We start from the raw sequence: 26613 nt of genomic DNA, 5'->3' as shown, positions 1-26613 counted from the left end.
GTGCCCTTGTGGAGTGGAGTGAATGTTGCTGGTGTTCCTCTGAAATCTCTGCAACCTGACTTAGGAACGGACTCAGACAAGGAACAATGGAAAACAATCCATAAACAAGTTGTTGAAAGGTAACAGTACTCATTCAGTTTTTTAATGTAATAATCAACATTAATAAATTTCACAGCTAGGCGTGGTGGTGCACGCCTGTAATCCCAAAGGTTTGGGAGGCTGAGATTAGGAGGATCACAAATTCAAAGCCAGCTTCAGCAACAGTGAAGCACTAAGCAACTCCTGAGCTGCTGGGATTACAGGCATGTGCCACCGTGCCCATCCCCACCCCTTTTTATTTATTTATTTTTAAATTTTATTTTGAGACAGAGTCTCACTAAGTTGCCCAGGCTGGAATTCTCCTGTCTCAGCCTCCTAAATAGCTGGGATTACATGTACCACTATGTCTGGCTTCTGGCCAAATTTTTCCATAGTTGATTACATTAATCAGAAGTTTTGGATCAACTTCCCAAATATCTTTTCACTTTGGTAGTCATTACTGATATGTTTAATTTTCTTTAATTTCTTTAAGGGAATCTGCAAACTCTGGTAAACCACATAGGTTTGAATGAGAGATTAAATTAATGTCTAGCAAACAAAACATTAGTTTTATAGTATTGTTTCCTATAATTTTCAACAAGGTCCCTTTACTGGATATTTTCAGTAGTAAGGACCATTGAAGACCATTTCCCGGTAAATTCAGGAATCTATGTGGCCTGGAGTCATAACTAGACTTCAGCCACTAAGAAACATGTTTTAACCAAGTGTTATGAAACAGCCATTTACTTCCCATAGAGATGTCACAGTGTTGGACTTTTCATCTTTCCATTCCCTAATAATTATACTACGAAGAATGTTAGTCCCTTTTTAGTTTGAAACATTGTTTCTTTTCTATTTATTTATTTTGTACTGGGGAGTGAACCCAGATGCCCTTAACCACTGAGCACATCCCCAGCCACTTTTTGTATTTTATTTACAGACAGGGTCTCACTGAGAAGAGCCTCGCTAAATTGCTGAGGCTCGCTTTGAATGCTCAGTTCTCCTGCCTCAGCCTCCCAAACTGATGGGATTACAGGCCTGTGCCACCATGCCTGGCTGAAACATTGTTTCTGTAAGGTAACAATGATTAAATTCACATTTCCTACTGAAGTTCTGTGTGATTTGAATATCAAGTAGTGCAACACTTTACAGATCAGATCTCATTCAGTTAATGTTCTCAACTTGCCATGTCCAAAATTAAATTACTTGCTTCTTGACCATTTTGAAAAGAATCTGTACTTATAAACAATCCTCAGAGCCAGGTGTGGTGGCGCTCACCTGTAATCCCAGCAGCTCTGGAGGCTGAGGCAGGAGGACTGCAAGTTCAAAGCCAGTCTCAGCAATTTAGTGAGGCCCTAAGGAACTCAGTGAGACCCTATCTCTAAAAAAAATAATAAAAAAAAATGGTTGGGGATGTGGCTCAGAGGTTAAGTGCCCCTGGGTTCAATTCCTGGTATCAGGAAAAAAAAAATCCTCAGGATTGTATTTGTCTAAAAGCTTTTATTTATTTATTTATTTTAAATTACATTATTAGTCTCTGATTTTCCAGTCCTAACCCAAAATGGCAGGGGAGAGACATCATGATTTAATAGATGTTTCTTTCTGTCCTAATAGAGCATTCAGTTTATAATATAGATTGGTTTTGGTCTTAAAATACCAGCCTTGATACTACTTGTTCTTTTATTCTCTTTCCCCTTGCTCTTAAACTATTAAGAGCTATTTTCTCTATCAATTTTAAAATATATAATTTAAATTTTTATGTTTTTTTAAATTTTTGATTTTAATGTATTACTACATGTAAATGGGGTTCAATGTGATATTTTAGTACATGCATATGGCATGCACTGATCAAATTCATCGTCCCTTTATCTATTTTCCCCTCTTTCAACCTCTAGTAATCATTATTCTACATTCAGATTGACCCCCTTTTTTTTCATCTTTCATATGTGAAAGAAAACATGGTTCTGATTGTTCTGTGTCTGCCTTATTTCACTTAATATCATGTCCTCTAGTACTATACATTTTGCTGCAAATGACAGGACTACAGTCTTCTTTATGGCTGAATAATAGTCTTTATTTTCTTTATCAATCATCCATTGATGGGCACTTAGGTAGATTCCCTATCTTAGCTGTTGTAAATAATGCCACAATAAATATGGTGTGCAGAATTTCTTTTGTATGCTGATTTAATTTCCTTTGGATATACACCCAGAAGTGGGATATATGAATCATGTGGTAGATCTGTTTTTAGTTTTTTGAGTATGTTTAATGCTGTTTTCCATAATTTATATTCCTACCAACAGTGTATGAGATTTCCTTTTTCTGTTCATCCTTGCCAGCATTTGTTATTTATTGATTGATGGATAATAGCCATTCTGACTGGAGTGAAATGATATCTCATTGTTGTTTTGATTTGTGTTGCACTGATGGCTAGTAACAGTTTTTCCCCATATATTTCTACTTTGCCTCCTCATTTGGCAGGGGGCGGAGGGGGGGGAGTACTGGGGATCAAACCCAGGGACATTTTACCAATGAGTTACATCCCCAGTCCTTTACATTTTTAATTTTGAGATATGCCTCACTAAGTTGCTGAGGCTGGCCTTGAACTTGTAATTTCCCTGCCTCAGCCTCCCATGTCTCTGGGATTACAGTTGTATGTCACCACACCTGGTTTGTATTTCTTCTTTTGATAGTGTCAGATCATTTGCTCATTTTTAATTGATTACTTGTTTTTTTTTTTTGTTTTTTGTTCAGCATTTTGAGTAATATATTCCAGGTATTAGTCCTTTGTTAGATGGATAGTTTCTCCCATTCTGTAGGTTGTCTTTTTACTTTGTTGATTTTTTTTGCTATATAAACTTTTAAAAATACAGTCCCATTTGTTTATTTTTAATTTTTGTTTCCTGTGCGTTGGGTTCATATCCCCAAAGCCATTGCCTATACCAGTATCTTAAAAATGTTTCCTCTGTTTTTTCTAGTAATTTCATGGTTTCAGGTTTTAAATTCAGGTCTTTGATCCATTTTGAGTTGAGTTTTATGTAGGGTGAGAGTCAGGAGTCATGTTTCAATCTTTTGTATTTGCATCAACAGTTTTGTTTTCATCAATATGATTAACAGCAACAAAAGGATTATATTTTCTTTATCAATTTTCTTCTTTCTTTGAACCGATCTTAGTTATTCCTGAAAGATAGCTGTCATCCAGATCTCACTGGTCTGGATTTGTCCCCAGTTATCTAGTGCATTACTTTGTTCATTTTAATTCATAGACAGTAGGCAATTATCCAACCAATTACTAGGCAAAACCTCTATCCCTTTCCTTTTACTTACCTTACAGAGTCTTAGTCATATTGAACAGAGGGCCTAAAAATGCTTTTGACATGAATCAGCATGGTCTCTAATAGAGGCCCTGGTTTTGGATTGATAGTAAAAGCACAAGACAACACAATAGGCATGTGGTCTGTATATACACCAGCTTTATACAACCATGTGTATTATGTGCAGTCCTTTAAAACTTCCTGAGTGGTTATAGGATCTTCTGATATAAATGATGATGCTGTATATTGTGTTTCCTGAATCATTTCTTAAAGCTAATTAAATTTAGTGCTAGGTTGAATCCTCTTTGTTCTGTGAGTTTGTCGGTCCAAACCTGAGACCACTGTTGGAGGCAAAGCAAAAATATAATACATGTTTATTGCAGAAAATTTGGAAAAGCATAGAGAAGGCTCACCTGTAAACCTTTCATTTAAAAATAATCATTATTAATAACTTGGTGCATTGATACTATTCTAAAGTTTTGATTGCTGGGAGCCATTAGCCAAGTAGGTATGACAATTTCCTTGCCAGCGTACCCCATGTTGCAGTGACATTGAATGTACGTGACCTTGCTCAAGGACCAAGGCAGATTAGGGTGTTCCCGGTTTTAAGATAATCGTGTTTAGGGCGTTCCCAGTTTAGGTTCCAGGTTTAAGGTTTAAGATTATTCCTGCTGGGAATAGGGCGTATCCTGCTGCCTGAGTTCCCCTTGAGTTCTCACGGGATTTAGACAATATATTTTGGAGATAGAAGCCCAGTGGAGGTGGATTTGGGCAGAGAACGTGGATTTGGGAAGAGAACGTGGATTTCCCCAGAACGTGATTGTAGACGGCTGGTGTGAGTTCGGGAATAAAGAGTTGCTGTTTGAATCTACAAGCTGTGTGGTGGCTCGTGATTGTGTGCCCAGCCAGACTGCGGCATTTGTGCCCAGCCAGACTGCGGCATTTGATAAAATTAAAAATTTTTTTTTTTTATATAGTTGGACACAATACTTTGGTTTATTTATTTTTATGTGGTACTGAGGATCAAACCCAGAGCTTCACATGTGCTAGGCGGGCACTCCACCGCTGAGCCGCAACCCCAACCCCTAAAAATTTGTTTTTCATAAGAGATAAAAAAGTATTAATGTTTAAAAGACTGTTATTTTTTTCTTTTATTTATTTATTTTTTTTTAGAGAGAGAGAGAGAGAGAATTTTTAAATATTTATTTTTTAGTTTTCGGCAGACACAACATCTTGTTTGTATGTGGTGCTGAGGATCGAACCCGGGCCGCACGCATGCCAGGCGAGCGCACTACCGCTTGAGCCACATCCCCAGCCCTATTTTTTTCAATATTTATTTTTTAGTTGTAGTTAGACAAAATACCTGTATTTTTAAATTTTTCTTAGAGAGAAAGAGAATTTTTTAATATTTTTTAGTTTTCAGTGGACACAACATCTTTATTTTACTTTTATGTGGTGCTGAGGATCGAACCCAGCGCCCCGCGCATGCCAGGCAAGTGCGCCACTGCCTGAGCCACATCCCCAGCCCCCTTTATTTTGTTTATCTATTTTCATATGGTGCTGGCAGGGCTTCGCACATGCGAGGCAAGTGCTTTACCGCTGAGCCATAACCCCAGCCCCAAAAGACTGTGTTATTTTTTAAAAAGTATTTTTTAGTTGTCAATGGATCTTTTATTTTTATTTATTCATTTATTTATTTGTGGTGCTGAGGATCAAACCCAGGGCCTCACACATGCCAGGCAAATGTTCTACCACTGAGCCACAACTCTAGCCCGAGGACTGTGTTATTTTGAAAATATATTATGAACATTTTTCCATGATCTGTTTAGTGTTGATTTAAGGATATAGTCTTGGGAAAAATATGTATACTTGGTTTACAACTATATAAAGTTTCATTGGTATACCAGTAACAGTTTTAAAGGATCAGATTCTTTCAAGCTGACCAGATTCTTTGTTTGGCTATTTAAGTAACAATATAAAAATATTAAAAAATTGTGGCACATATATCCTACTATTTTGCCTTCATAATAAAAGAATGGTGAATTGATTCTTAAAGCAGATAGTGAAATTTTATGAGAATATTATATTTTGCAATATTCTAATATTCTAATTTATAAATAATTTCTAGAAACCTCTAAGAAAGTTTTTAGAGTGGACTTGATATGTATAGTCCCTCAAAATGGATGCTTAAAGGATATTACGTGTTCTCTGAATTGATTTCTTATGAATTTGATTTCCTTCCTTTCTACAACTGCAGTGCCTATGAGGTCCTTAAGCTAAAGGGGTATACCTCTTGGGCTATTGGACTGTCTGTGACAGATCTGGCAGGATCAATTTTGAAGAATCTTAGGAGAGTGCATCCAGTTTCCACTATGGTTAAGGTAGGCTTAAGTTAAAAATTCATTTATCGTTATTTCATTAAATATTTATTGAGTCTACATTATATTCCAGGCATTGTACAAGATGTTGAGAATATAATGATGAATGAAAAAGACAAAGACTGCAACCTACCTGAGTGTAATGACAGAATGTACACATAAAATAACATATTGTTATTATTGTATTATTGCTATGTTATAAAAATAAACATATAATAACAAATTGTGATAAGTGTTATATTGAAAAGCTACAAAGTGCTAAGAATATACCAAAGAAGTTTTAAATACTCTGGTGAAGGGGCATGGTTAGTAGTTAGGAAAGACCTTCCTAAGCTAATAAAATGTGACCTAATTCTAATAATGAGCCAGAATTTATTTGGAAGGCTAGACTTATTATTCCAAGCAGGAGGAAAACTTACACAGAAGATCTGAGGTAGATGTAAGTAGAAGGAACTTGAGGGTTTGAAAAGAAGTTCAGTTACTGAAGTGTGGGGAGCAAGGGGAAAAGTACGTGGTGAGGCTGGAGAAACCAGCAGGGTCAGGCTACCAAAAGCCTTATATAAAGATTTTGAGGGGCTGGGGTTGTGGCTTCGTGGTAGAGTGCTCACCTAGCACATGTGAGGCCCTGGGTTTGATCCTCAGTACCACATATAAATAAATAAATAAAATGTATTGTGTCAACTACAACTAAAAAAAAAAAGTTTTGAGTCTTCACTTTAAGAGCAATGCAGTGCAAGGGCCTAGAAATTTTTATTTAAAAAACATTGGTGTTGCTCTGATGGAGAGAACAGATTTAAAGAAGATAAGAATAGATATTGGGAAACTTGTTAAGAGGCTATGCTGTATTCTAGAATAGATAGAATGGAAGTAGTAGAGATGAAGAGAAGTGGGCAAATTTGAGATGTGAAATTCATAAGACTTGGTAATACAGAAAGGTCATTCTTAGGTTTGTGTTTTACACAATGAGCATTGATATTGCTCACCAAGAAGGGAGTATTCAGAGGACTAGGCTTGAAGATTGTGTTTGCAGTTTAGACAAGTTGAATTTGAGGAGCCTTTAATATCATGTTGTTAGAATCTTTTGGTTAAAAAAGCAGGTCAAAGTAGCACAAATGAAAAAGAAAATATGTTGGGTCATGTAGCTGAAATGCTAAGGAGGCCTGATTCAGGTGCTCAAAAACTGTGTTACAGAGCTGTCTTTTCTTTCCATTTTCTTGACTCATCCTTTAACTTTATTGGCTTCAGTCTTATGTGGCTTTTTCCATGATAAAAATAGCTCCCAGTAACTGTGGCTTTAGAGCCTGTAATCTAGTCCTCTTTTTGCCTATATTAATTTCCAGATAATTGGACTTTCTGGAATTATATACCCACTCATGGGATACCTGTCGGGAGGAAGGCAGTTCCGAAAAGGAAAAGAGAGTTTTGGTCAATGAAAAAAAAGGAAGAGGTGTTAGACAGATGAAGATATAGATATCCCTTATATATGGTAACTGAAGCTGTAAATTTTATTTTTCTTTGAGACAGGGGTCTTGCTATGTTGCCCTACTGGTCTTGAATTCCTAATCCTCCTGCCTTAGGCTCCTGAGTACCTGAGATGGGTGCACCATCATGCCCTGCTTGATGCTGACAATTTGAATGACATATATAAATAAGAAGAAAGAGATTGAGTCTTGAGAAATTCCAGTATTAACAGCTGAGTTTGTAGTGTGAGACTACAGAAATGTCTAAGAAGTGGTAAACAGAAAATGAAACTAAGAGAACATAGAATCAAGGTAACCAAGGGAAAAGAGCATACTCTAAGATGGAAAGATTCTTCTTCTGTTGTTGATAGATGTAGTGAAGTTTTATAAAAAGAAGATTAAAAATTCTGGCAAGATAAATAGAGTTCATTGAAAGTCTTAGCAGGAGCTGTTTCATGAAGTAGTACTTGGGATGAAGGCCTGATTGGAAGACACCAGGGTTTATTCAGTCTTGGCATTGTTGACATTTGGGCCAGATAATTTTTCATTCTGGGAGTCTGTTCTGTGCAATGTGAGATGTTAGCAGCAACCCATTTATTTATGTTCCCATTTGTTTATTCATTTTCTTTTTCACAATCCATCATGGCAGAAATCTTCTCCCCATTTTGATACCAGTAGCATATCTCCTTTACTAGTTGTGAAAATCAAAACTGTCTCCAGGGGTTGCAGGGATAGCTTAGTGGTAGAACACATGCTTAGTATGTGTGAGGTCCTGAGTTCCATACCCAGCACCAAAACAAAAAACAAACAACTTCAGATATTATTAAATGTCCCCTGGTCAGAAAAAATCACTGCTAGTTGAGAGCCATGGGAGCTGTTTTGAGGTGTTTGGCAATGAAGGTAAGGAGAGAGAAAGAGCAGTAAGTAGAGAAGAAATTAAGGGTAAAAGAAGTTTGTTTGTTTTGGCACCGGGAACTGATCCTAGGGGTACTGTGTTACATCCCCAGTTCTTTTATCTATCTATAATCTATTTATTTATTGGCACTAGGGATTGAACCCAGGGGTGCTTAACCAGTTTCTTTCTTTTTGGATACTAGGGATTGAACTCAGGGGCACTCGACCCCTAAGCCACATCCCCAGCCCTATTTTGTATTTTATTTAGAGTTGGGGTCTCACTGAGTTGCTCAGCACCTTGCTTTTTTTTTTTTTTTTCCTGAGGCTGGCTTTGAACTCACGATCCTCTTGCCTCAGCGTCCTGAGCTACTAGGATTACAGACATGTACCACCATACCTGGCTCCTTTTTTATATTTTATTTAGAGACAGGGTCTCGTTGAGTTGCTTAGGGCCTCACTAAATTGCTGAGGCTGGCTTTGAACTTGTGATCCTCCTGTCTCAGAAAAGGAGCCACAGGGTGCCGCAGTCTGGCTGGGCACAATCAGGAGGCACTTGTCAAAAGAAACTAACTTTATTTTTAGAACCACACACGCCAAACAAAACAGCCTCTCAGGAAAAACCCTCAGAGCCTCAACTGCCACCACCGGCTTTCCACAAGCCTCTCTCTCCAACAAGCCTCTCTCCACCTCCCACAATCCTCCTGCTCTTGAAGCTGATTGGCTGGGTCACGTGGGCGGAGCCAAAAAAGTCCCCCAATGAGCAGCTCCCTGGTCTGAAAGGGCAGGGAAATAGCCCAATGAGCATCACGGCAAGGAGCCAATCAGCTAGATGTTGCTGGGGCCGCTGTGAGCCAATCATCAGCCGGCAGCTGGAAGTTTGCTGGGGCCCCTTAGGCTGTGGCTCTCAACAACAGGGATTACAGGTGGAGTTGGTTTGTTTTTAAAGATAAGGTGCTGATGATAAAGATCAGGTAAAGACCAAGGGAGAGGTCAAAGATAGAAGTAGTAAGCAGAGGGGTCTGGGGTGACCAGAGCATTGGTGAGGGTTTTAGCCCTAGAAGGGAAGAGGGAAGCTAGCTGTTGTAATAGGAGGTAGCAAGGAGGGGATAGGTCTGATGCATGTACATTTGTAAGTTTGTTGTTGGAAGCATTTAATGATTTCTACCTCTTTAGTAAAAGGAGACAAAAATTCTGATTAGGAAAGGCTCAACGAAGTCAGAGTTGAGAATATCTGAAATAATCTTAGGGAATAATAGGAAATACAATTTGATTTTTAAAAAGTCATGGGCAATACATGACTATAATTCCAGCTACTTGGGAGGCTGATTCTCTTGGGCCCAGGAGTTGGAAAACCAGCCTATGTAACATAGTAAGACCCCAATCAAAAATAAACAAATAAATACCTGTTTTCAAAAACCACAGAATTACTCTCAGGGTAGTTTTTATATATGTCTTTTATTTTGAGACAGGGTCTAAGTTGCTTAGGTAGGGCCTCACTAAATTGCTGAAGTTGGTTTTGAACTCATGATCCTCCTGTCTCAGCCTCCTGAGTTGCTGCAATTACTGGTGTGCACCACTGCACCCAGCTAAGGAATATGCTTATTTGAGGTTGGTGAGCATTAACTTGTAATATTAAATTTAATGTAAATTAAAGATCATCTTTTATAGTTATTTCCAGTGACTGGAATGCACAAATGGAGAAAGCAGATAGCTAAATTCATCTAGGTTTGAGTTTTACTTATGGAGTGTGAAAGGAATGGGAGAGACAGATACATAGACCTAGGGGGAAAGGAAGATGGGTGGGAGAGATGGAGAGAGATGGGGTGGGGAGGGTTTGACCTTATTCTGAAGGATCACAGACAAATTCAGTACCTTTGTCCTTGAATGTGATCTGTATACACATGAATACATTATATAAAGCAGAGGCCTTTGACCCTAATGGCACCCAAACTCTGGGAGCTCATATGAAAGCTCCAAAAATCACAGGAGTCAACAGAATGATCAAGGGAAGGAAAGGCAAGTGTGACTATGACCGGAACCTGGCTGAATGGAATGTGGGCTGGCAGTCTGGCAGGACAGTAGCCTTCCATAGCTAGGCACAGACAAGAGTAGGGGGAAATGTGAGAGGGCCTGGTGGCCAGGGGCCCTCAGGGATGACAGTTGGATGATCTGATGGAGCTCATGAGGTTGGGTGTAAAGAGGCTACCAAAATGAGGGAGCATTAGAGAAGGTAGCCAGAGTTCCTCTGTAGGGAGAAGCTACCAGAACAAAACAGGAACAAGGGGTACACCATGTGCTCCTGAGAAAGACCTCAGAAAGGGTAGCATGGCTGAATAGTGCCCATGGACTCTAAGCTAGATTAGGCAGCTAGGAGGCACTGCTTCAGAGGCAATGGACCTGTCCTTCCCTTGATGGAGTTCCTAACAGTTGTTCATTGTTAGACCTAGTGGAAGAATAAGGCTTTCCCATCATCTTCCATAAACACAGCCCCAGCTCCGAGAGAGGAGAGGTGACGGTTGGGGGCAGAGAGATGTGAGAGGGTCTAGTCTACTGGGTCTTCTTACCTTCCAGGGGTATGTCTGGTGGGTAATATAAAGGTGGCAGAGGCTAGTTTGAATGCCAGGTACATGTGTGGGTTGCCTAGCTGCTTCAGTAGCTTTGGCTTTGGTTGCAGGAGTAGAAGGAACATTGCAGCCACTGACTAGAGGTGCCATGGACCCAGGATAGAGCAGTGTTGTGAGACTGCATCTGTTTCATGGCCCTATCTATCATGGGAGGTTCTAAGTAAGCATAGGAAGAGATGGTGGTTAATGGTGCAGAAGGGCAGGAATATATTCATTGTAGTTGTCAGGGTGGCTAGTCCTATAAAATTACCTGTAGGCTCCATCAAGGGCTTCACCTATGGAGGCTTGAGATGCCACCTGTATCATCTGTTGTACAAACTTACTGGTGCCCTTTCCTGAAAAGATAAAAGCAGAGCCTTCCCAGTCACTTTCTGCTTCAGTCTTCTCATTCCTCTCCCCGCCCCAGCCATTTTGTGTCTAGCCTTGGAAGGCCCCTGTCTTGCCAGAATGTTAGCTCATATCCTATGTACCAACATAGGCTGCTCATTCATTAAATAAAATGACCTCATGAAGGACAGCACAGCATCCTTCTCTTTGGACATAAAGATGACCTAGTATAGGATAAAGAAAATTGTACCTTTCTTGGTCCTTTTAAAGGATTCTGCCTCATGTCATTAAAGTTCCATATGGTCAAAGGACATAAGAGTGAACTTGGTTTTGTTGATAGTCACTGCTGCCCTTTGAGTAATTCTTGTTGAGTGTCATAATCTTTTATAAAGTTGCTTTCCTATATTAGGTTAGTAATCAATAATCTAACCTTGTCTTTCAGGGCTTATATGGAATAAAGGAAGAAATATTTCTCAGTATCCCTTGTATCTTGGGGCGGAATGGCATCTCAGATATTGTGAAGGTTAAGTTGAATTCTCAAGAGGAGACCCTTCTCAAGAAGAGTGCAAATACACTTTGGAATATTCAAAAGGATCTGGAATTCTAAAGCCTTTTAATGTCCCATTGTTTTATAAAACAGAAAATAGAAGATTGTATATTTTACATTTTCAGCGTGTTCTTATCTGATCTGTAAAGAAATTAAAAAAAATGGAGACCTATCATTTAATTCAATTGTCTCAATATTAGAAAGAACAAATAGTGAAGAGATTTTTCCTCTTTATGAATCCCTTATGGCTGTATTCTAATGAGACCCAGTCTTTACAGGTGTAAGTTACACTTTTGAAAAATGTCATATATGTAAGAATTGCCTTTAACTTTAGTAGAAGATGTATAACAACTCTTTTCACAAAACAGAAGTATTTTTTCTAGTACTGAAATTTCATCCTGTGCTTTCTTCTGTTTTTGTACCAGCACATTCACTTATAGTGCTTCATTAACTCATTAATCTATTTATGATATTTATTAAGTATGAATTTTTAAGACCATATATATCAGAAAAAATAGAAATATAATTTTATGATGTAAAAAATTTAAGTGAGATGATACATTCAACTCTGCAAATATTATACCAATTTATATAAATTCAAATAGTTGATTTTGTGTCTCTTGAAATATCACATGTGTAGCTTAGACTATCTTCTGGGTCATTTGTTCAGCAAACTACTACTGTGTTTGCTGTAGTGTGGTTAGGTGGTTATGATCTCTGCTCCCAAGTATCCACAGTATTTAGGGTATATCAACTAATTGATTATTGATTAGTGGTAGATAACAGTCAATTAGTAGGTTCTTTTGATGGCCAAGGTATATAAATTTCTCATTATATTATATATATATTATACATACAATATATATTATACATACACACACATACTCTGTATACATACATACATAAATATATTTGTGAAATATTTCCATGATTCCCCAAAGAATTTAGGGCAGCTGTAGGAAATATACAATGAAATAAGAACTAAGAAATCTGGGGCTGGGGATGTGGCTCAAGCGGTAGCGCGCTCGCCTGGCATGCGTGCGACCCGGGTTCGATCCTCAGCACCACATACAAACAAAGATGTTGTGTCTGCCGAAAACTAATAAATAAATATTAAAATTCTCAAAAAAAAAAAAAAAAAAAAGAACTAAGAAATCAAGACCAAGTGTTTTAGTTTTTCATTGTAGTGACCAGAATACCTGATACAAACAATCTAAGTTGTTCAGGAGGAAAGATTTATTTTGGATTATGGTTTGAAAGATTTCTGTCCACAGTCAGCCAGCTCCATTGCTTTGGGCCTGAGGTGAGGCAGGGCATCATGATGGAAGGGCATGGTGAAGGGAAGCTGCTCAGTTTATGGCAACCAGAAAGCATGAAGAAAGAGGGGCAGGCAGGGACAAGATATGGTCTCCAAGGACACCCCCTCAGTAACCTATTTGCTCCAACCATGTCCCATCTGCTTATAGCTTCCCCTATCTCACCTGTAGTACATTCAACTATGGGTGGATTAATCACTTCCCCAAAGCCCACCTCTGAACATGGCTGTATCTGGGACCAAACCTTCAACACATGAGACTTTGGGGGTGTCAGATCCTAACAATAACACCAAGGTAACTGAAAAGTTAAGATTAGGACAGGAGCAGTAGAAAAAAATAGAAGGCAAATATATAGATCCTGAGGACTTGGGTGATTCTGAAGAGAATACCCGTTTGGCCAGGGATTTATGGTTCATCTTCATGGTCTGTTATTCCTGCTACCTTCAGTCTAAGTCATCTGTTATTGAATATGGTTAATTTTTCATTATTTTGTCTTTTTTCCTTTTTTTAGTTCTTTCTTTGAATGCATAAAGTATGGTTACAATTTAGTTTGAATAGGGGGTAAGGAGGAATCCTTTGTGGGTTTGCCTTTTTAAAAAGTCTCTGTTGTACCTTAATTAAAACATCATTTTGGGAAATTCTTATAGAAATTGAAAGGCTGAGAAAAAATTCTATATAATCTACAGGGAATATTCTAGGAAGTAAAACTGCTCTACATCATGTATTCTTGATTGGACAATATTGTCCCCAAGGGAATGATAATCCTTGGCAGGTGGGGGATAAATAAAAATCTAAAGGTTTGACTTGCTCTAAAAGAATATTTTTAAAAAATTAGTATCAATTTTTAAAATTTGTTCTTATTATATATGACAATAGAATGCATTTTGACAATCATTCATAAATAACTTCTTATTCTTCTGGTTGTACATGATGTAGAGTTACACAGGTCATGTACCATATATGGACATAGGGTAATAATGTTTCTTTCGTTCTACTTTCATTCCTACCCCCATCCCCCTACCTCTCTCTTCACTCCCCTCTGTCTAACCCAAAGTATTTACTCCCTCTTACCCCCCATATTGTGAATTTGCACACACATATCAGAGAAAACATTTAGCCTTTGATTTTTTGGGATTGGCTTATTTCACTTAGCATGATATTCTCCAGTTCCATCCATTTACTGGCAAATACCATAATTTCATTCTTCTTTAAGGCTGAGTAATATTCCATTGTGTTTACAGACTGCAGTTTCTTTATTTAGTTCATCTGTTGAAGGGCATCTAGGTTGATTCCATAGTTTAGCTATTGTGAATTGAGCTGCTATAAACATTGATGTGGCTACATCACTGTAGCATGCTGATTTTAGGTCCTTTGGGTATAATCCTAGGAGTGGGATAACAGGGTCAAGTGGTGGTTCCATTTCAAGTTTTCTGAGGAATCACCATAATGCTTTCCATAGTGGTTGCAGCAATTTGCAGTCCCACCTGTAATGTATAAGCACATCCTTTTCTCCACCGTTTATTAATATTGCTTGTATTCTTGATAATTGCCATTCTGACTAGAATAAGATGGAATTTCAGTGTAGTTTTGATTTGCATTTTTCTAATTGCTAGAAATGTTGAAAATTTTTCATATATTTGTTGACCTCTTTGTATTTCTTCTTCTGTGAAGTACCTGTTCAGTTCCTTTGCCCATTTATTGATTTTTTTTTTTTTTTGGTGCTAAGTTTTATGAGTTCTTTGTAAATTCTGGAGATTAGTGCTCTGAGGTGCATGTGGTAAAAATTTTCTCCCATTCTGTAGGCTCTCTCTTCATGCTCTTGATTGTTTCCTTTGCTGTGAAGAAGCTTTTTCGTTTGAGTCTGTGCCATTTATTGATTCTTGATTTTACTTCTTGTACTTTAGGAAGTACCTGACAGAATCTTATTCCTTAATATTTAATTTCATCATGAGGTAGGAGAGAAGAATGATTAGGGGGAAAATGTCTAAATGCTTTCTTAAATGATTGAGAAACATTGGTACGTTTCATGAAAGAAGTTTTTAGATGTGTATTATGTACTGTGATTCACAAATGAATTAGAAAACAATTAGGTAAGACATGACAAAAAAGTAGAGACACCTACTAATTAGAACAAACAAAAATCATTTATTTATTTATTTTTTGGGTAGTGCTGGTGATTGAACCCAGGGCCTTATGCATGCGAGGCAAGAACTTTACCAACTGAGCTATATCCCCAGCCCCCCAAAAAATTTTAAAAAGAAATAGAAACTTTGGTTTATTACAGACTAAGGGACTAGAGTGACATTTTGGATTCTCCATTTAACTACTTCATAAAATGAGTTACATTTTCCCTTCCACGTGTAGAAATGGCTGTCAGCACTGATTGATAAGAATTTCATGTCTTCTTCAAGCCTGAAGTAGTTAAAAAAAAATAGCCATGAGTTTCCTTTTACTGTAGTTTTGGTGAAAAATTCCCAAAGGAGAGTTAAAGCTTGTACTGGATCTATCACGACAAGGCTTGGTTAAGTTAAAATGGGAGCTCCAGTGAATGAGTTCTGGGCAAGGAGTGCTTCTGCAGCCCACACACACCTTTCAGGTCACTGTGCCTGTTGCACCTTGAGTGCAGCCTTGGAACATTTCTGATGCCTGCCAAACTCTGAAAACTCAGCACATCCGTTGCAGGGGCAAGGCAACTGAAGCCCAGGCTGAGGTGTGGTGCCCCAGAGCTGCCTCCTGGCCTGGCACCTGTGCCAGGTGTGCTGGATAACCATGTGGCCCTGTGAGGCCTGCCCTAGCTGCTCAGTGGGAGTAGCAGTGAGGACAGGCCTCAAAAGGTCAGCTGGTTTAGTCCTTGAGCTTCCATGAGTTTTCCAGCTGTTTCCCCCCATTCTCTTCTTCCACTAATTGACCAGGCTGCTTTGAGCTTGGCTGCGAGAGTCCTGCAGACCAGCCAGAGAGTAGCAGCTTTGGACATTTTTCTCTTTTGGTCTGTTTTTTCTACTGCCTGGGGCTGCTTGCCATTTACCTCTGGGAATGTGGAGGGGAAGTAGCATGTATGTGTGTGTACAAGCTTGAGCTTGGGTCTTAGAGCTAAAAGATGAGGGGAGGAAAATGGAGCAGGGGAGATGAAGGAACAGGGTCAGGGGTGGGGGGCAGCTATAGTCTCGTTTTGGTGGAGTGGTCCTTTTCCTTCTCTCCCTCTCAACTGTACTCACCTTCCTCCTCATTCCCCCTCCACAGTGGAGCCCAGGAGTTTTCCATAGACTCCCTCTCAGTACAGACCAATTCCACATTTGGAAATGACTGTGCAGTTTTCATTCACTGTTAGATTTCCAAAATGGTGACCATCAAGAGGGAACATCTTAATATTTTCACTTCAGAGGAGGCCATTTATCCAGTAAGATCTCCATTAAAGGAATTGGATTGGTTGGTGTGGCCAGTGCTATCAACCTCTTAATTAAAGGTAAGTTGTATGCTCTGTGCCATAGGGCTGTTTTCCTCAGCTGGTGGTAAGACTACCGCATATAATTTTGCGGTGTCCAGTTCAGGGGGTGAGTGGGGTCCCATACAACCCCTGCTAGGTCAGCCTATAATATAAGCAAGTGCACTTTTCTAATTGTTCCAACCAGAGTGTGCTATTTTCTAGATTTTATGGTGGTATCATGTGTTAGAGGCATTTCTGAAATTATGTTGACAATTCACTTTCATTGGTGTGATGACGATATGAAGTTTCTTTTTGGTTGATTAGGAAATAGTTCACTAATTTAAAAAACTGGAGAAAAAGTGGCAAAAGGGAGTGCACAATATGTTGGTGGTGGATGTCCAACTGGACAATCAAACACAAATATCTTTTTCCTTTAAATCTCTCGTTTTCATTTTCTAGTCTCTATTTCCCTTCTTTCCTTAGTATCAAGGTAGTTGATATAGTTCCCAGTTAAATGTCTAGACACAGGACTAAAAAGAACCTAATGATACTACCTGATCTGAATCCACAAAGTTTTAGTAAATCATAAGAATCTTTGAGCCATACTTGGCTTTTATCCATAGACTATAACATTTCTTTAAGCTATCTTTATTTATTCTGTAGACTTTAATACTGACATTATTAATTGGATTTCAAGGATTGATCCAGGGTTTCACATCTATATGTTATTAAGTGTCCTTATGGCACTAAGAATAGCAGCTGGCAACTGCTCCCCTGCACATCAAATAAATTCCCCAAGACTCATTTTGTTTTAGTAACTGTAATGCCTTTATCAGCAGTGTCCTCATTGCTAAGAAGATAAATACATTAAAAAGCAGTATATTAGCTGGGCAAGGTAGTGCCAAGCCCAGTGGCTCAGGAGGCTGAGGCAGGAGGATTGCAAGTTCAAAGCCAGCCTCAGCAACTTAGCGAGGCCTTAAGCAACTCAATGATATCCTGTCTCTAAATAAAATACAAGAAGGGCTGGGGATGTGGTTAAAAGAAAAGCAATTTGGGGGCTGGAGATGTGGCTCAAGCAGTAGCGTGCTCGCCTGGCATGCGTGCGGCCCAGGTTTGATCCTCAGCACCACATACAAAGATGTTGTGTCCGCCGAAAACTAAAAAATAAATATTAAAATTCTCTCTGTCTCTTAAAAAAAAAAAAAGAAAAGCAATTTGTTGGGTAACATCAATAATAACAATATGCTTTATGTTATTCAATTCAGCAAAAAGACACAGAATATATCAATTTGCATAAATAGGTAGGTACATAGATTATATAAAAGCTTGAAGTAAAAGAATCTTTTACTATATATACTTTTTTTTTTTTTTGGTACTGGGAATTGAACTCAGGTGCACTCCACCACTAAGCCACATCCCCAGCCCTATTTTGTATTTTATTTAGAGAGAAGGTCTCACTAAGTTGCTTAGTGCCTCACTTTTTCAGAGGCTGGCTTTGAACTCACTATCCTCTGGCCTCAGCCTCCTGAGCCGCTGGGATTACAGGCATGCACCACCATACCTGGCTTACTATATATACACTTTGAAGGGCCCACGTATGTGTGTGGGAGTGGGGGACTGAATCCTCAAAAGATACTAACACAAGCTCCTAGAACTTGCATTCTCTTACCTTGCAAATTATAGCATTTGTTTCTCAGAAAATGTGGTTTGTTGCCCTTTACAAAGCCCCAGATTAAAGCTCACTGTACTACCCTCCTGCCCCATCCTTGCCCCAGGAGGTGATACGATAAAAGCTCCTTGCTGATGAAGAAGGAATTGTCAATAGGAATTGTTTAGTAATTAAATATCAGGAATTTATGATACACACCTAGAAGGGAAACAGTATTGTCTCTGGAAATTATTACTGAATTATATCTTAATACATACACTCATTACTATGAAATTCACTTTGTTTCATTTAGTGATGAATCCTGTATCCATAGAGTGCCTAGAATAATAGAACACAGTTGAACAAAAGAATCGCTAAAAGCCAAATGCACATTAAAAGGAAAAGAGCACTGGATTATGAATATAAAGATCAAACATTTTACTTGCTTTTATTTTTTTTAAATACCTTTGTTTTGTTTATTTAGTTTTTTTTTTTTTTTTTTTTTTTTTTTTGTGGTGCTGGAAATCAAACCCAGTGCCTTATACACACTTGGCAAGCACTCTACCACTGAGCCACAATCCCAGCCCACCTACCATCATTTTTATAAAGAGGGTGGAGAGATCGAGTTAGAATACATCTTTTATGGTCTTTATTTTTTAATTGTAGTTGTTAATGGACCTTTATTTATTTTTATGTGGTGCTGAGGATCTAACCCAGTGCCTCACATGTATGCGAGGCAAGCACAATACCCCTCAGCTACATCCTCAGCCCCTAGTCTTTATTTTTTAGAACAGTTTTAGATTTACAAAAGATAGGACATGTCTTGGTATGGTGCATTTATTACAATTAAAAAACCAATATTAATATATTATCTTTAAAATCCAGACTTTATTCACATTTCCTTAGTTTTTAACCTAATGTCTTTTTAAAAATTGTTGTTCATAACAATCTAGAATTCCACATTATATTTAGTTACCATGTCTTCTTGGACTTCTCTGGATTGTGTCAGTTTGAGAGTCTTTTCTTATTTTTGATGACTTTGACCATTTTGAGTACTAGCCAGGTTATTTTATAGTGTGACCCGCTATTGGAATTTGTCTTTTGCTTTTCTCATGGGTAGACTGTGGTTTGGGGGAAGAGGAGGCAAAGTGTTTTGTATGTGATATGATATTTTCATATTGTTTCTGGGGTATCTATTGTCAACATAATTCATCAGTATTGATGCTGACCTTACCGTAATCAGCTGGCTGATGGTGTTTTTTAGGCTTCTCTGTTATGAAGTTACTTTTTCCCCTGTTTTGAACTCTTTAGAAGGGAAGTCCCTCTGTGCAGCCCACTTTTTCTTTTTCCTTTTTTGGTACCGGGAATTACACTCAGGGGCATTTAACCACTGAGCCACATCCCCAGCCCTTTTTGTATTTTATTTAGATACAAGGTCTCACTGAGGTGCCTAGTGCCTCACTTTTGCTGAGGTTGACTTTGAACTTGCAATCCTCCCGCCTCAGCCTTCTGGCTGCTGGGATTACAGGTGTGCACCACTAAGCCCTGCAGCTCACTTTTAAGGGATGGGGAGTTAATGCTTTCTTTCCTAGAGAGTGGAGCATCTATCCTTCAGAAGTATTGAATTATTATAATTCTTCTCCATGAGAGACTTGTCTCTTCTCCTCAATTTGATCACATTAATATTATGAACTCATGGATCTTATTATCCTTTGGCTGATAATCTTTTTTTTTTTCCTCAAATTATTTTGGGGTTTGGGAGCACTCTCAGCCCCTGTTTCCTTTGACTTCATTATCATAAGGTGTTTTTTTTTTTTTAAAGCATTTCTTTACTTTCCAACAATTCAAGATGTTCTTCATTTTGCAAGTTTTCAGCTCCAGTCTTAGAAGACTGGAGGAACCCTAGTTTCTTTTATTAAGAGAGTGATATTAGAAACCATGATCTGGGGCTAGGTATGCTCATTGCTACTGGGGGCAAGACACATTTTAAAAACTATAATTCAAAGATAATTTTATCAATACCATATCATTCTGCTTAACACTACTCCAATATCTGAATAATTCAGAATCCAGAAAGAATTGGCATCTCATTTAAACAACAACCTGTTCTTTGTGACATAGCTCAGGCTAATCAGGCTAATTTAAAGTGAATGACTTTGCACTTGAATAAAGTAAAAAGTTAGAATAAAATAAAACATTTGAGCAATGCAAGGTGTATAAATGCTTAAATTATAGATGATCATTTCTAAGTTCTGTACCAGCATAAAGGCATTGCTTCCCGTGGCACCCGGGACAAATTTACTATGAAGTAAAAGAATATATAATTAAAACTTTTTCCCCCAGAAGTTACTACATTCACAAGATTTAAAAATAAAATTATGCTGGGTGCAGTGGTACACACCTGCAATCCCAGAGGCTCAGGAGGCTGAGGCAGGAGGATTGTGAGTTTAACGGCAGCCTTAGCAACTTAGTGAGATCCTGTCTCTGAATAAAATTTATAAAAAAGGGCTGGGGATGTGACTCAGTGGTTAAGTGCCTCTGGATTCAATACCTGGTTAAAAAAATTAAAACACTAATATGCAAAAGTTGTACTCTCATCCAGTTTCCATCCAAACTTTTCCCCAACATCTGTTATTGGCAAACTTTTTTTTTTTTTTTTCCCTTCCTTAGTACTGTGATTGAACCCGGGGTTTCACACATGCTAGGCAAGTGCTCTATAGATGAGCTACATCCAAACCCTTTTTTGAGACAGTCTTTGCTAAATTACCCAGGTTAGTCTTGAACTTGAGATCCTCCTGCCTTCTGCTCCTAAGTAGCTGCTGGGATTATAGGCACAAACCACCACACCTGGCTTAGGCAACCATTTAGTTTCTTGTGTGTACTCTGGCATTTCTTTTGCAAATACAAATATTTTTATCTCCTTATAAATGAAATAGAATGCTAGAAATATATAATTTTCTGCATGTAATATTATCTGATTATAGATGTTTAAAATTTTAGAGTTGGAAGGATTTATATTTATTTTGTTCTAATTAGTTATACATGACAGTAGAATGCATTTTGATACACTGTACACAAATGGAAAACAACTACTTCTGGCTGAACATGGTGCAGAGGAAAACTGATAGTGTAATCATACATGTATAAATAATAATAATGTCCATCTGGTTTCACTGTCCCATCCCCACACCCCCTCTCCTCTCCTCACTCCCCTCTGCACAATCCAAAGTTCCCCCCAGCTCCATTATGGATTAGCATTTGCTTCTCAGGGAAAACATTAAGCCTTTTGTTTTTTGGGTTTGGCTTATTTCACTTAGCATCATATTCTCCAGCTCTATCCATTTACCTGAAAATGCCATAATTTCATTCTTCTTTAAGGCTAAATATATTCCATGTGTATATATACCCACGTTTTTTTATCCATCGGTTGAAGGGCATCTAGGTTGTTTCCATAGTTTCACTATTGTGAATTGAGCTGGAGCCTTATATTTTAATCCACTTATTTGAAAAACTTTTATTGGGCTCCTATATGCCAGGTAGTTGCTAAGCATCAGGTGAATGGAGATGAGTAAGACATGATTGAACCAAGGGTCTTCTGCATGCTAGGCAGGTGCTTTAATCCTGAACTACACCCCCAGCCCATAAATGAGACTTCTATTCTCAAAGAGCTGTCTGGTGAGACATTCTTTTGATATAGTCCCCACTTTATTATTGTGCAACCTTAGCTTAAACTGAAGGTAGTGAATGTGTTTACTACCTTATGAGATACGTTTCTTAAAGTTTCTGATTTGTTTTCCTAATCATGAGCTGGAATTTTCCTCTTTATAACTTGCATCCTTTCTTATTTTGACTTCTATATTATGAGGAAATATTAAGGAAATCTATTGTGTCTTCTCTAATAATTCACAATCTAAACATAGATTACCAATTAGATACTCTTCCCTCCCACTTTTTAAAAATATTTTTTTAGACATTGATGGACCTTTATTTTATTCATTTATTTATATGCGGTGCTGAAAATCGAACGCAGGGCCTCACACATGCTAGGCAAGTGATCTTACCACTGAGCCACAACTCCAGCCCCTTCCCTCCCACTTTTGACTAATGACTTTAAGGATTTGAATAAGCACTTATGTTTGTGAAGGTTGATGAAGGCAAACTGAAGGGTGAGACAATGGATCTTCAAATGGCAGCCCTTTTATGAAAATTCCAAATATCATCTCCAGCAAAGGATAATGTCATAATTCAATTCTATAGAAATCCTAATACTATAAACAAATATCTAAGAAAATCAACTTTTATTTCTTTTTATGAAGACTTCTTTAGTTTTTGTAGATAGTTGGTTGCTTCCTAATCTGTACTCATAACATGTTCACATTTCATTAGGTTGTACTTTGTTTACAAGGTTTCCTATAGCAACAGACTGAGCTCCTTGTGAGTAGTGGTAATAGTAGTTATCACAGCAGTCAGCATTATTAGATTGCCTATTGTGTGCCAAACACTGACCTAAGCACTTTACATGTATTTTTAAAACCAAACAACTGTTTTACAGATAATGCGTTTGTGACTGAGGGTTAAATGAAAGTGTTGGAGTAGGAATCAGAACCTGTTGTTTGACTTCAAAATCTAAGCACTTAACTATGGTACTTTATTCATTTGGCATGGTTTTCCAAACCTATAATCACAGCAACTGGCTGAGGCAGGAGGATTCCAAGTTTGAGGTCAGCCTGGGCATTTTGCAAGAGCCTGTCTCAAAACTGAGTACCTGATTCAATAACCTGCCATTTCAGTGTTTCACAGTTTTACAGGGGGCTGGGGTTGTGGTTCAGTGGTAAAGCAATTGCCTAGCACATGTGAGGCCCTGGGTTTGATTCTCAGCACCACATATAAATAAATAAAAAATAAAGGTACTGTGTCCAACTACAACTAAAAAATACATTAAAAAAAAAAACAATTTTACAAAGTATTTTGTGGCTCCAAAATCAAATTTAAACAAAAATTATTCGAAGTCAGTTTATCCTTGCCTCTTTTGCCCTTAAAGCCTGCATTCCTTTCTAGGTAATGGCTTAGAATTTTTATTTTATGGTTTATAGTTTCTTGATACTATATGCATTTTCCTCCATCTTTTTAATTTTTTAGTTTTCGAAGTACTGTGGTTTGAACCAGGGTCACTCTACCACTGAGCTACATCTCTAGTCATTTTTTTTTTTTTTTTTTTGAGACAGGGTCTTGCTAGGTTGCTGAGGCTGGTTTTGAACTTATATTCCTCCTGCCTCCGCCTCCTGAATAGCTGGGATTACAGGCATGTGCCACCACACCTGGCTTAAGTCTTTAGGTTCTTTCATGAATGTTCTGTAGTTTTCAGTGTATAAATCTTTCACTTCTTTTGTTATATTCTTCAGTATTTTATTCTTGTGTATGCTATCATGAATAAAATTGTTCTCTTAATTTCGATGCATAATTGCTGTGGCCAGAATTTCCAGTACCATCTTTCAGAGGTGGTGAATTGGAATCCTTGTCTTGTTCCCAATTGAGGAGGGAAAGCATTTTGTTTTTCACCATTAAGTATTATATTTGCTGTATAAGATTTTCATGAGATTTCTTTATAATGTTACATTCCTGTCTAAGCCACATCCCCAGCCCTTTTTTATATTTTATCAGAGACAGGTTCTCACTGAGTTGCTTAGGGCTTTGAACTCAAGATCCTCCTGCCTCAGCTTGGAGTCCCTGGGATTAACTGGCACCCAGTGATTATATATATATATACATACATATTACTTATTTTGGTATTGTGGGACTGAACCCAGGGCCTCACGCATGCTGAGCAACCTACCACTGCACTACTACATCCTTATCCTTCCTTTTAATTTTTATTTATTATTTTGTGGTACTGGGGATATGAACCCAGGATTTTGCATATGCTAAAAAAGTACTGTGCTACATCCCCAGTCCTTTTTGAGAAAGGGTCTTGCTAAGTTGCCCAGGCTGGCTTCAAACTTACAATCCTCCTTCCTCATCTTTCTGCATAGCTGGGATTTTAGGCATGTGCCACTATACCAGGCTTATTTTTTGTACTTTATTTGTATATTTTACCAATTGATTTTTGGATGATATCCCAATCTGGGAATCCCATTTAGTCCCTTTTACTGTTGCTGGATTTATTTTGCAAGCATTTTGTTGAGGATGCTCACATCTATATTCTTCACATTTATATTCTTAAAATGTCCTTTCTACCTTCATAGAATGAGTGGTAACCTATTCCCACCTTCTTTTTCCTGGAAGAGTTCATAAAAAACTGTTATTGAGGGGCTGGGGTTGTGACTCAGCAGTAGAGTGATCGTCTCACATGTGCGAGGTCCTGGGTTTGATCCTCAGCACCACATAAAAATAATAAAGGTATCATGTCCAACTACAACTAAAAAAAAAAACAAAAACAAAAAAAGGAGCTGGGATTGTGGTTCAGTGGTAGAGCGCTTGCGGAGCATATGTGAGGCACTGGGTTCAATTCTCAGCACCACATATAGATAAATTACAAATAAAGGTCCATGAGCAACCAAAAACAAACAAACAAACAAAAAATGTTATTGTAATGTTTGGTGGAATTCTCCAGTGAATTTACCTGGGCTCAAGTTTTGCTTTTGAGATTTTCTGATTAATGAATTAAATCACTTGTTGTAGGTCCATTTGAACTTTCTCATTGACCCAGTTTCAATAGTTTTTTTCTTCCTAGGAATTCATATATTTTACATAAATTGACTACCTTGTTGGCTTATAGTTCATAATATTCTTCTATAGGATTCTATTTGCTTCTCTTCATTCCTGATTTTAGTAATTTGAGTCTTCTGTTCTTATTCTTGGTCAATATAGATTTCTGTTTTATTGATCTTTTCAAAGAATTAATTTTTGGTATAATTTTCTCCTTTGGCTTTCTATTTCATTGCTAAAAGTTGCTATTGTTGTTTCTTAAGTTAGTCTATAATTTGAGATCTTCCTTGTTTTCTTTTTTCAAAATATTTTTTTAGTTGTAGGTGGACACAATACCTTTATTTTTTATTTTTATGTGGTGCCAGGGATCAATCCCAGTGCCTCACTCATGCTAGGCAAGGACTCTACCACTGAGCCACAACCTGGCCCCTGAGGATCTTCCTTGTTTTCTTGTGGGCATTTACTACTATCATTTGATCATCCATTATCTGAAAAGCTTAGTACCAGAAGTGTTTCAGAATTTTTGGATTTTGGAATATTTGTACCTATTTTTGCCAGTTGAACAATCTAATCTGAAAATCTGAAATCGTCCAATATGAAACTTTTTGAGCATCATGTTGGCACTCAAAATGTTTTAGATATTAGAATATTTTATCATTGTACAAACCTCAGAGTATACTTAACACAAACCTTGTCAGCCAGGGATATAATCTATGCCACTAGTGTTGCATATATGGTGTGATGTTGGCCACATTATTATTCAAGTGCATGACATTTATTTTGTTAAATCAGCACGAACAGACTTAAGACAATTATTTTTGTCAGATACATTACATTATTTTATATTATTACTGTTTATATTATTACTCAAAAGACTCAGTAATGGAATGTTCATTTATTCATGTTTCTCAAAATTTTTTTATGCAGTCAACTTACTGTGTTCTGCAATACAAGATATGCAAAGTAGCAACAAGATTTTTCATAATTTATTTCTATTTGGTAAATATTATGGAAGTTATAGTATAACTGAAGTTGGATATAGAACCATGTCCCCCCTCCCCCGCCAAAAAAACCCCCAGATTTACCATTTTCATTTAGATCAGTCTAAAAAAATGAGTCACCTTTTAGATAAGAACTTTTTTCTCACTTGAGCTTTCTCTTAATGGATATTTTATATAGCCTAGAAGTTGAGTATATTTTCCCAAAACTGTACTAACTGGAAATGACTAATTTGGATGTTGTCCATTTCGGTTTCTTTATTGGACAAAGATTAACCTCCTCTCTGAAAGCTGTCATGGGATGATAGATGAGCCTTGGAGGAATGGAAATAAGCATCAGTAAGCCCTTGCACACTCTGAATGATATTTTGACTGTATTGACCATATAGATTTAAACAGAGAGAGTTCTTGGTGGGGAGAAAGTTCACTTTAAACCCTTTTAATAATGTTTTAATGTTTAGCACATTTATTTATTTATAAAAGAATCCACCAGAGGGCCTGGGGTTGTGGTTCAGTGATAGAACACTTGTCTAGCATGTGTGAAATACTAGGTTTGATTATCAGCACCACATATAAATGAATAAATAAAGGTCCATCGACAACTTAAAAAAAAACATTTAAAAGAATCCACCAGAAATAATCACGAACTCGAAAAATGTGAGATTGTTAGTGAATCCCACATATAGATGGCTAAGATTACAACACTTTTTGCATACAGAACTAAGTAACATGATATATGATATAGTTTGTACTTAGGACACTCTAGTTCAGGAAGGTCAGCATTGTGAAGTAATATGAATTCTTCAGATTAAGGAATGGGCATACTGGGGAAAATTAAGAGTGCTGAGGTGATAGCAGTCCTGCTGGTGATAGCAGTTTTCTAGCGAAAACCCTTGAAAT

The 26613-nt window shown here is 37.7% G+C and overlaps 1 protein-coding gene across 1 annotated transcript in view; it reads left to right on the top strand.

The window, feature by feature from the left end:
• LOC124088544 (L-lactate dehydrogenase C chain) overlaps window positions 1–12111 on the top strand; it is a 56859-nt gene extending 44748 nt beyond the window's left edge. Inside the window, exons 6-8 of the mRNA XM_046438236.2 lie at window positions 2–119; window positions 5650–5773; window positions 11518–12111. Of these exons, the coding sequence (XP_046294192.1) occupies window positions 2–119; window positions 5650–5773; window positions 11518–11682 (407 nt within the window). The 3' untranslated portion in view covers window positions 11683–12111. The remainder of the gene's footprint in view (window position 1; window positions 120–5649; window positions 5774–11517) is intronic.
• Window positions 12112–26613: the final 14502 nt, after the last annotated feature.

This window comes from Marmota monax, unplaced genomic scaffold (genome assembly GCF_021218885.2).
Source record: "Marmota monax isolate L192 unplaced genomic scaffold, Marmota_monax_Labrador192_F-V1.1 WCK01_AAM20220418_F8-fsc00061, whole genome shotgun sequence".
In the NCBI taxonomy this organism is placed as follows: domain Eukaryota; kingdom Metazoa; phylum Chordata; class Mammalia; order Rodentia; family Sciuridae; genus Marmota; species Marmota monax.
The sequence above is the reverse complement of the archived record's forward strand: the minus strand, read 5'-3'. Positions and strand labels throughout refer to the sequence as shown.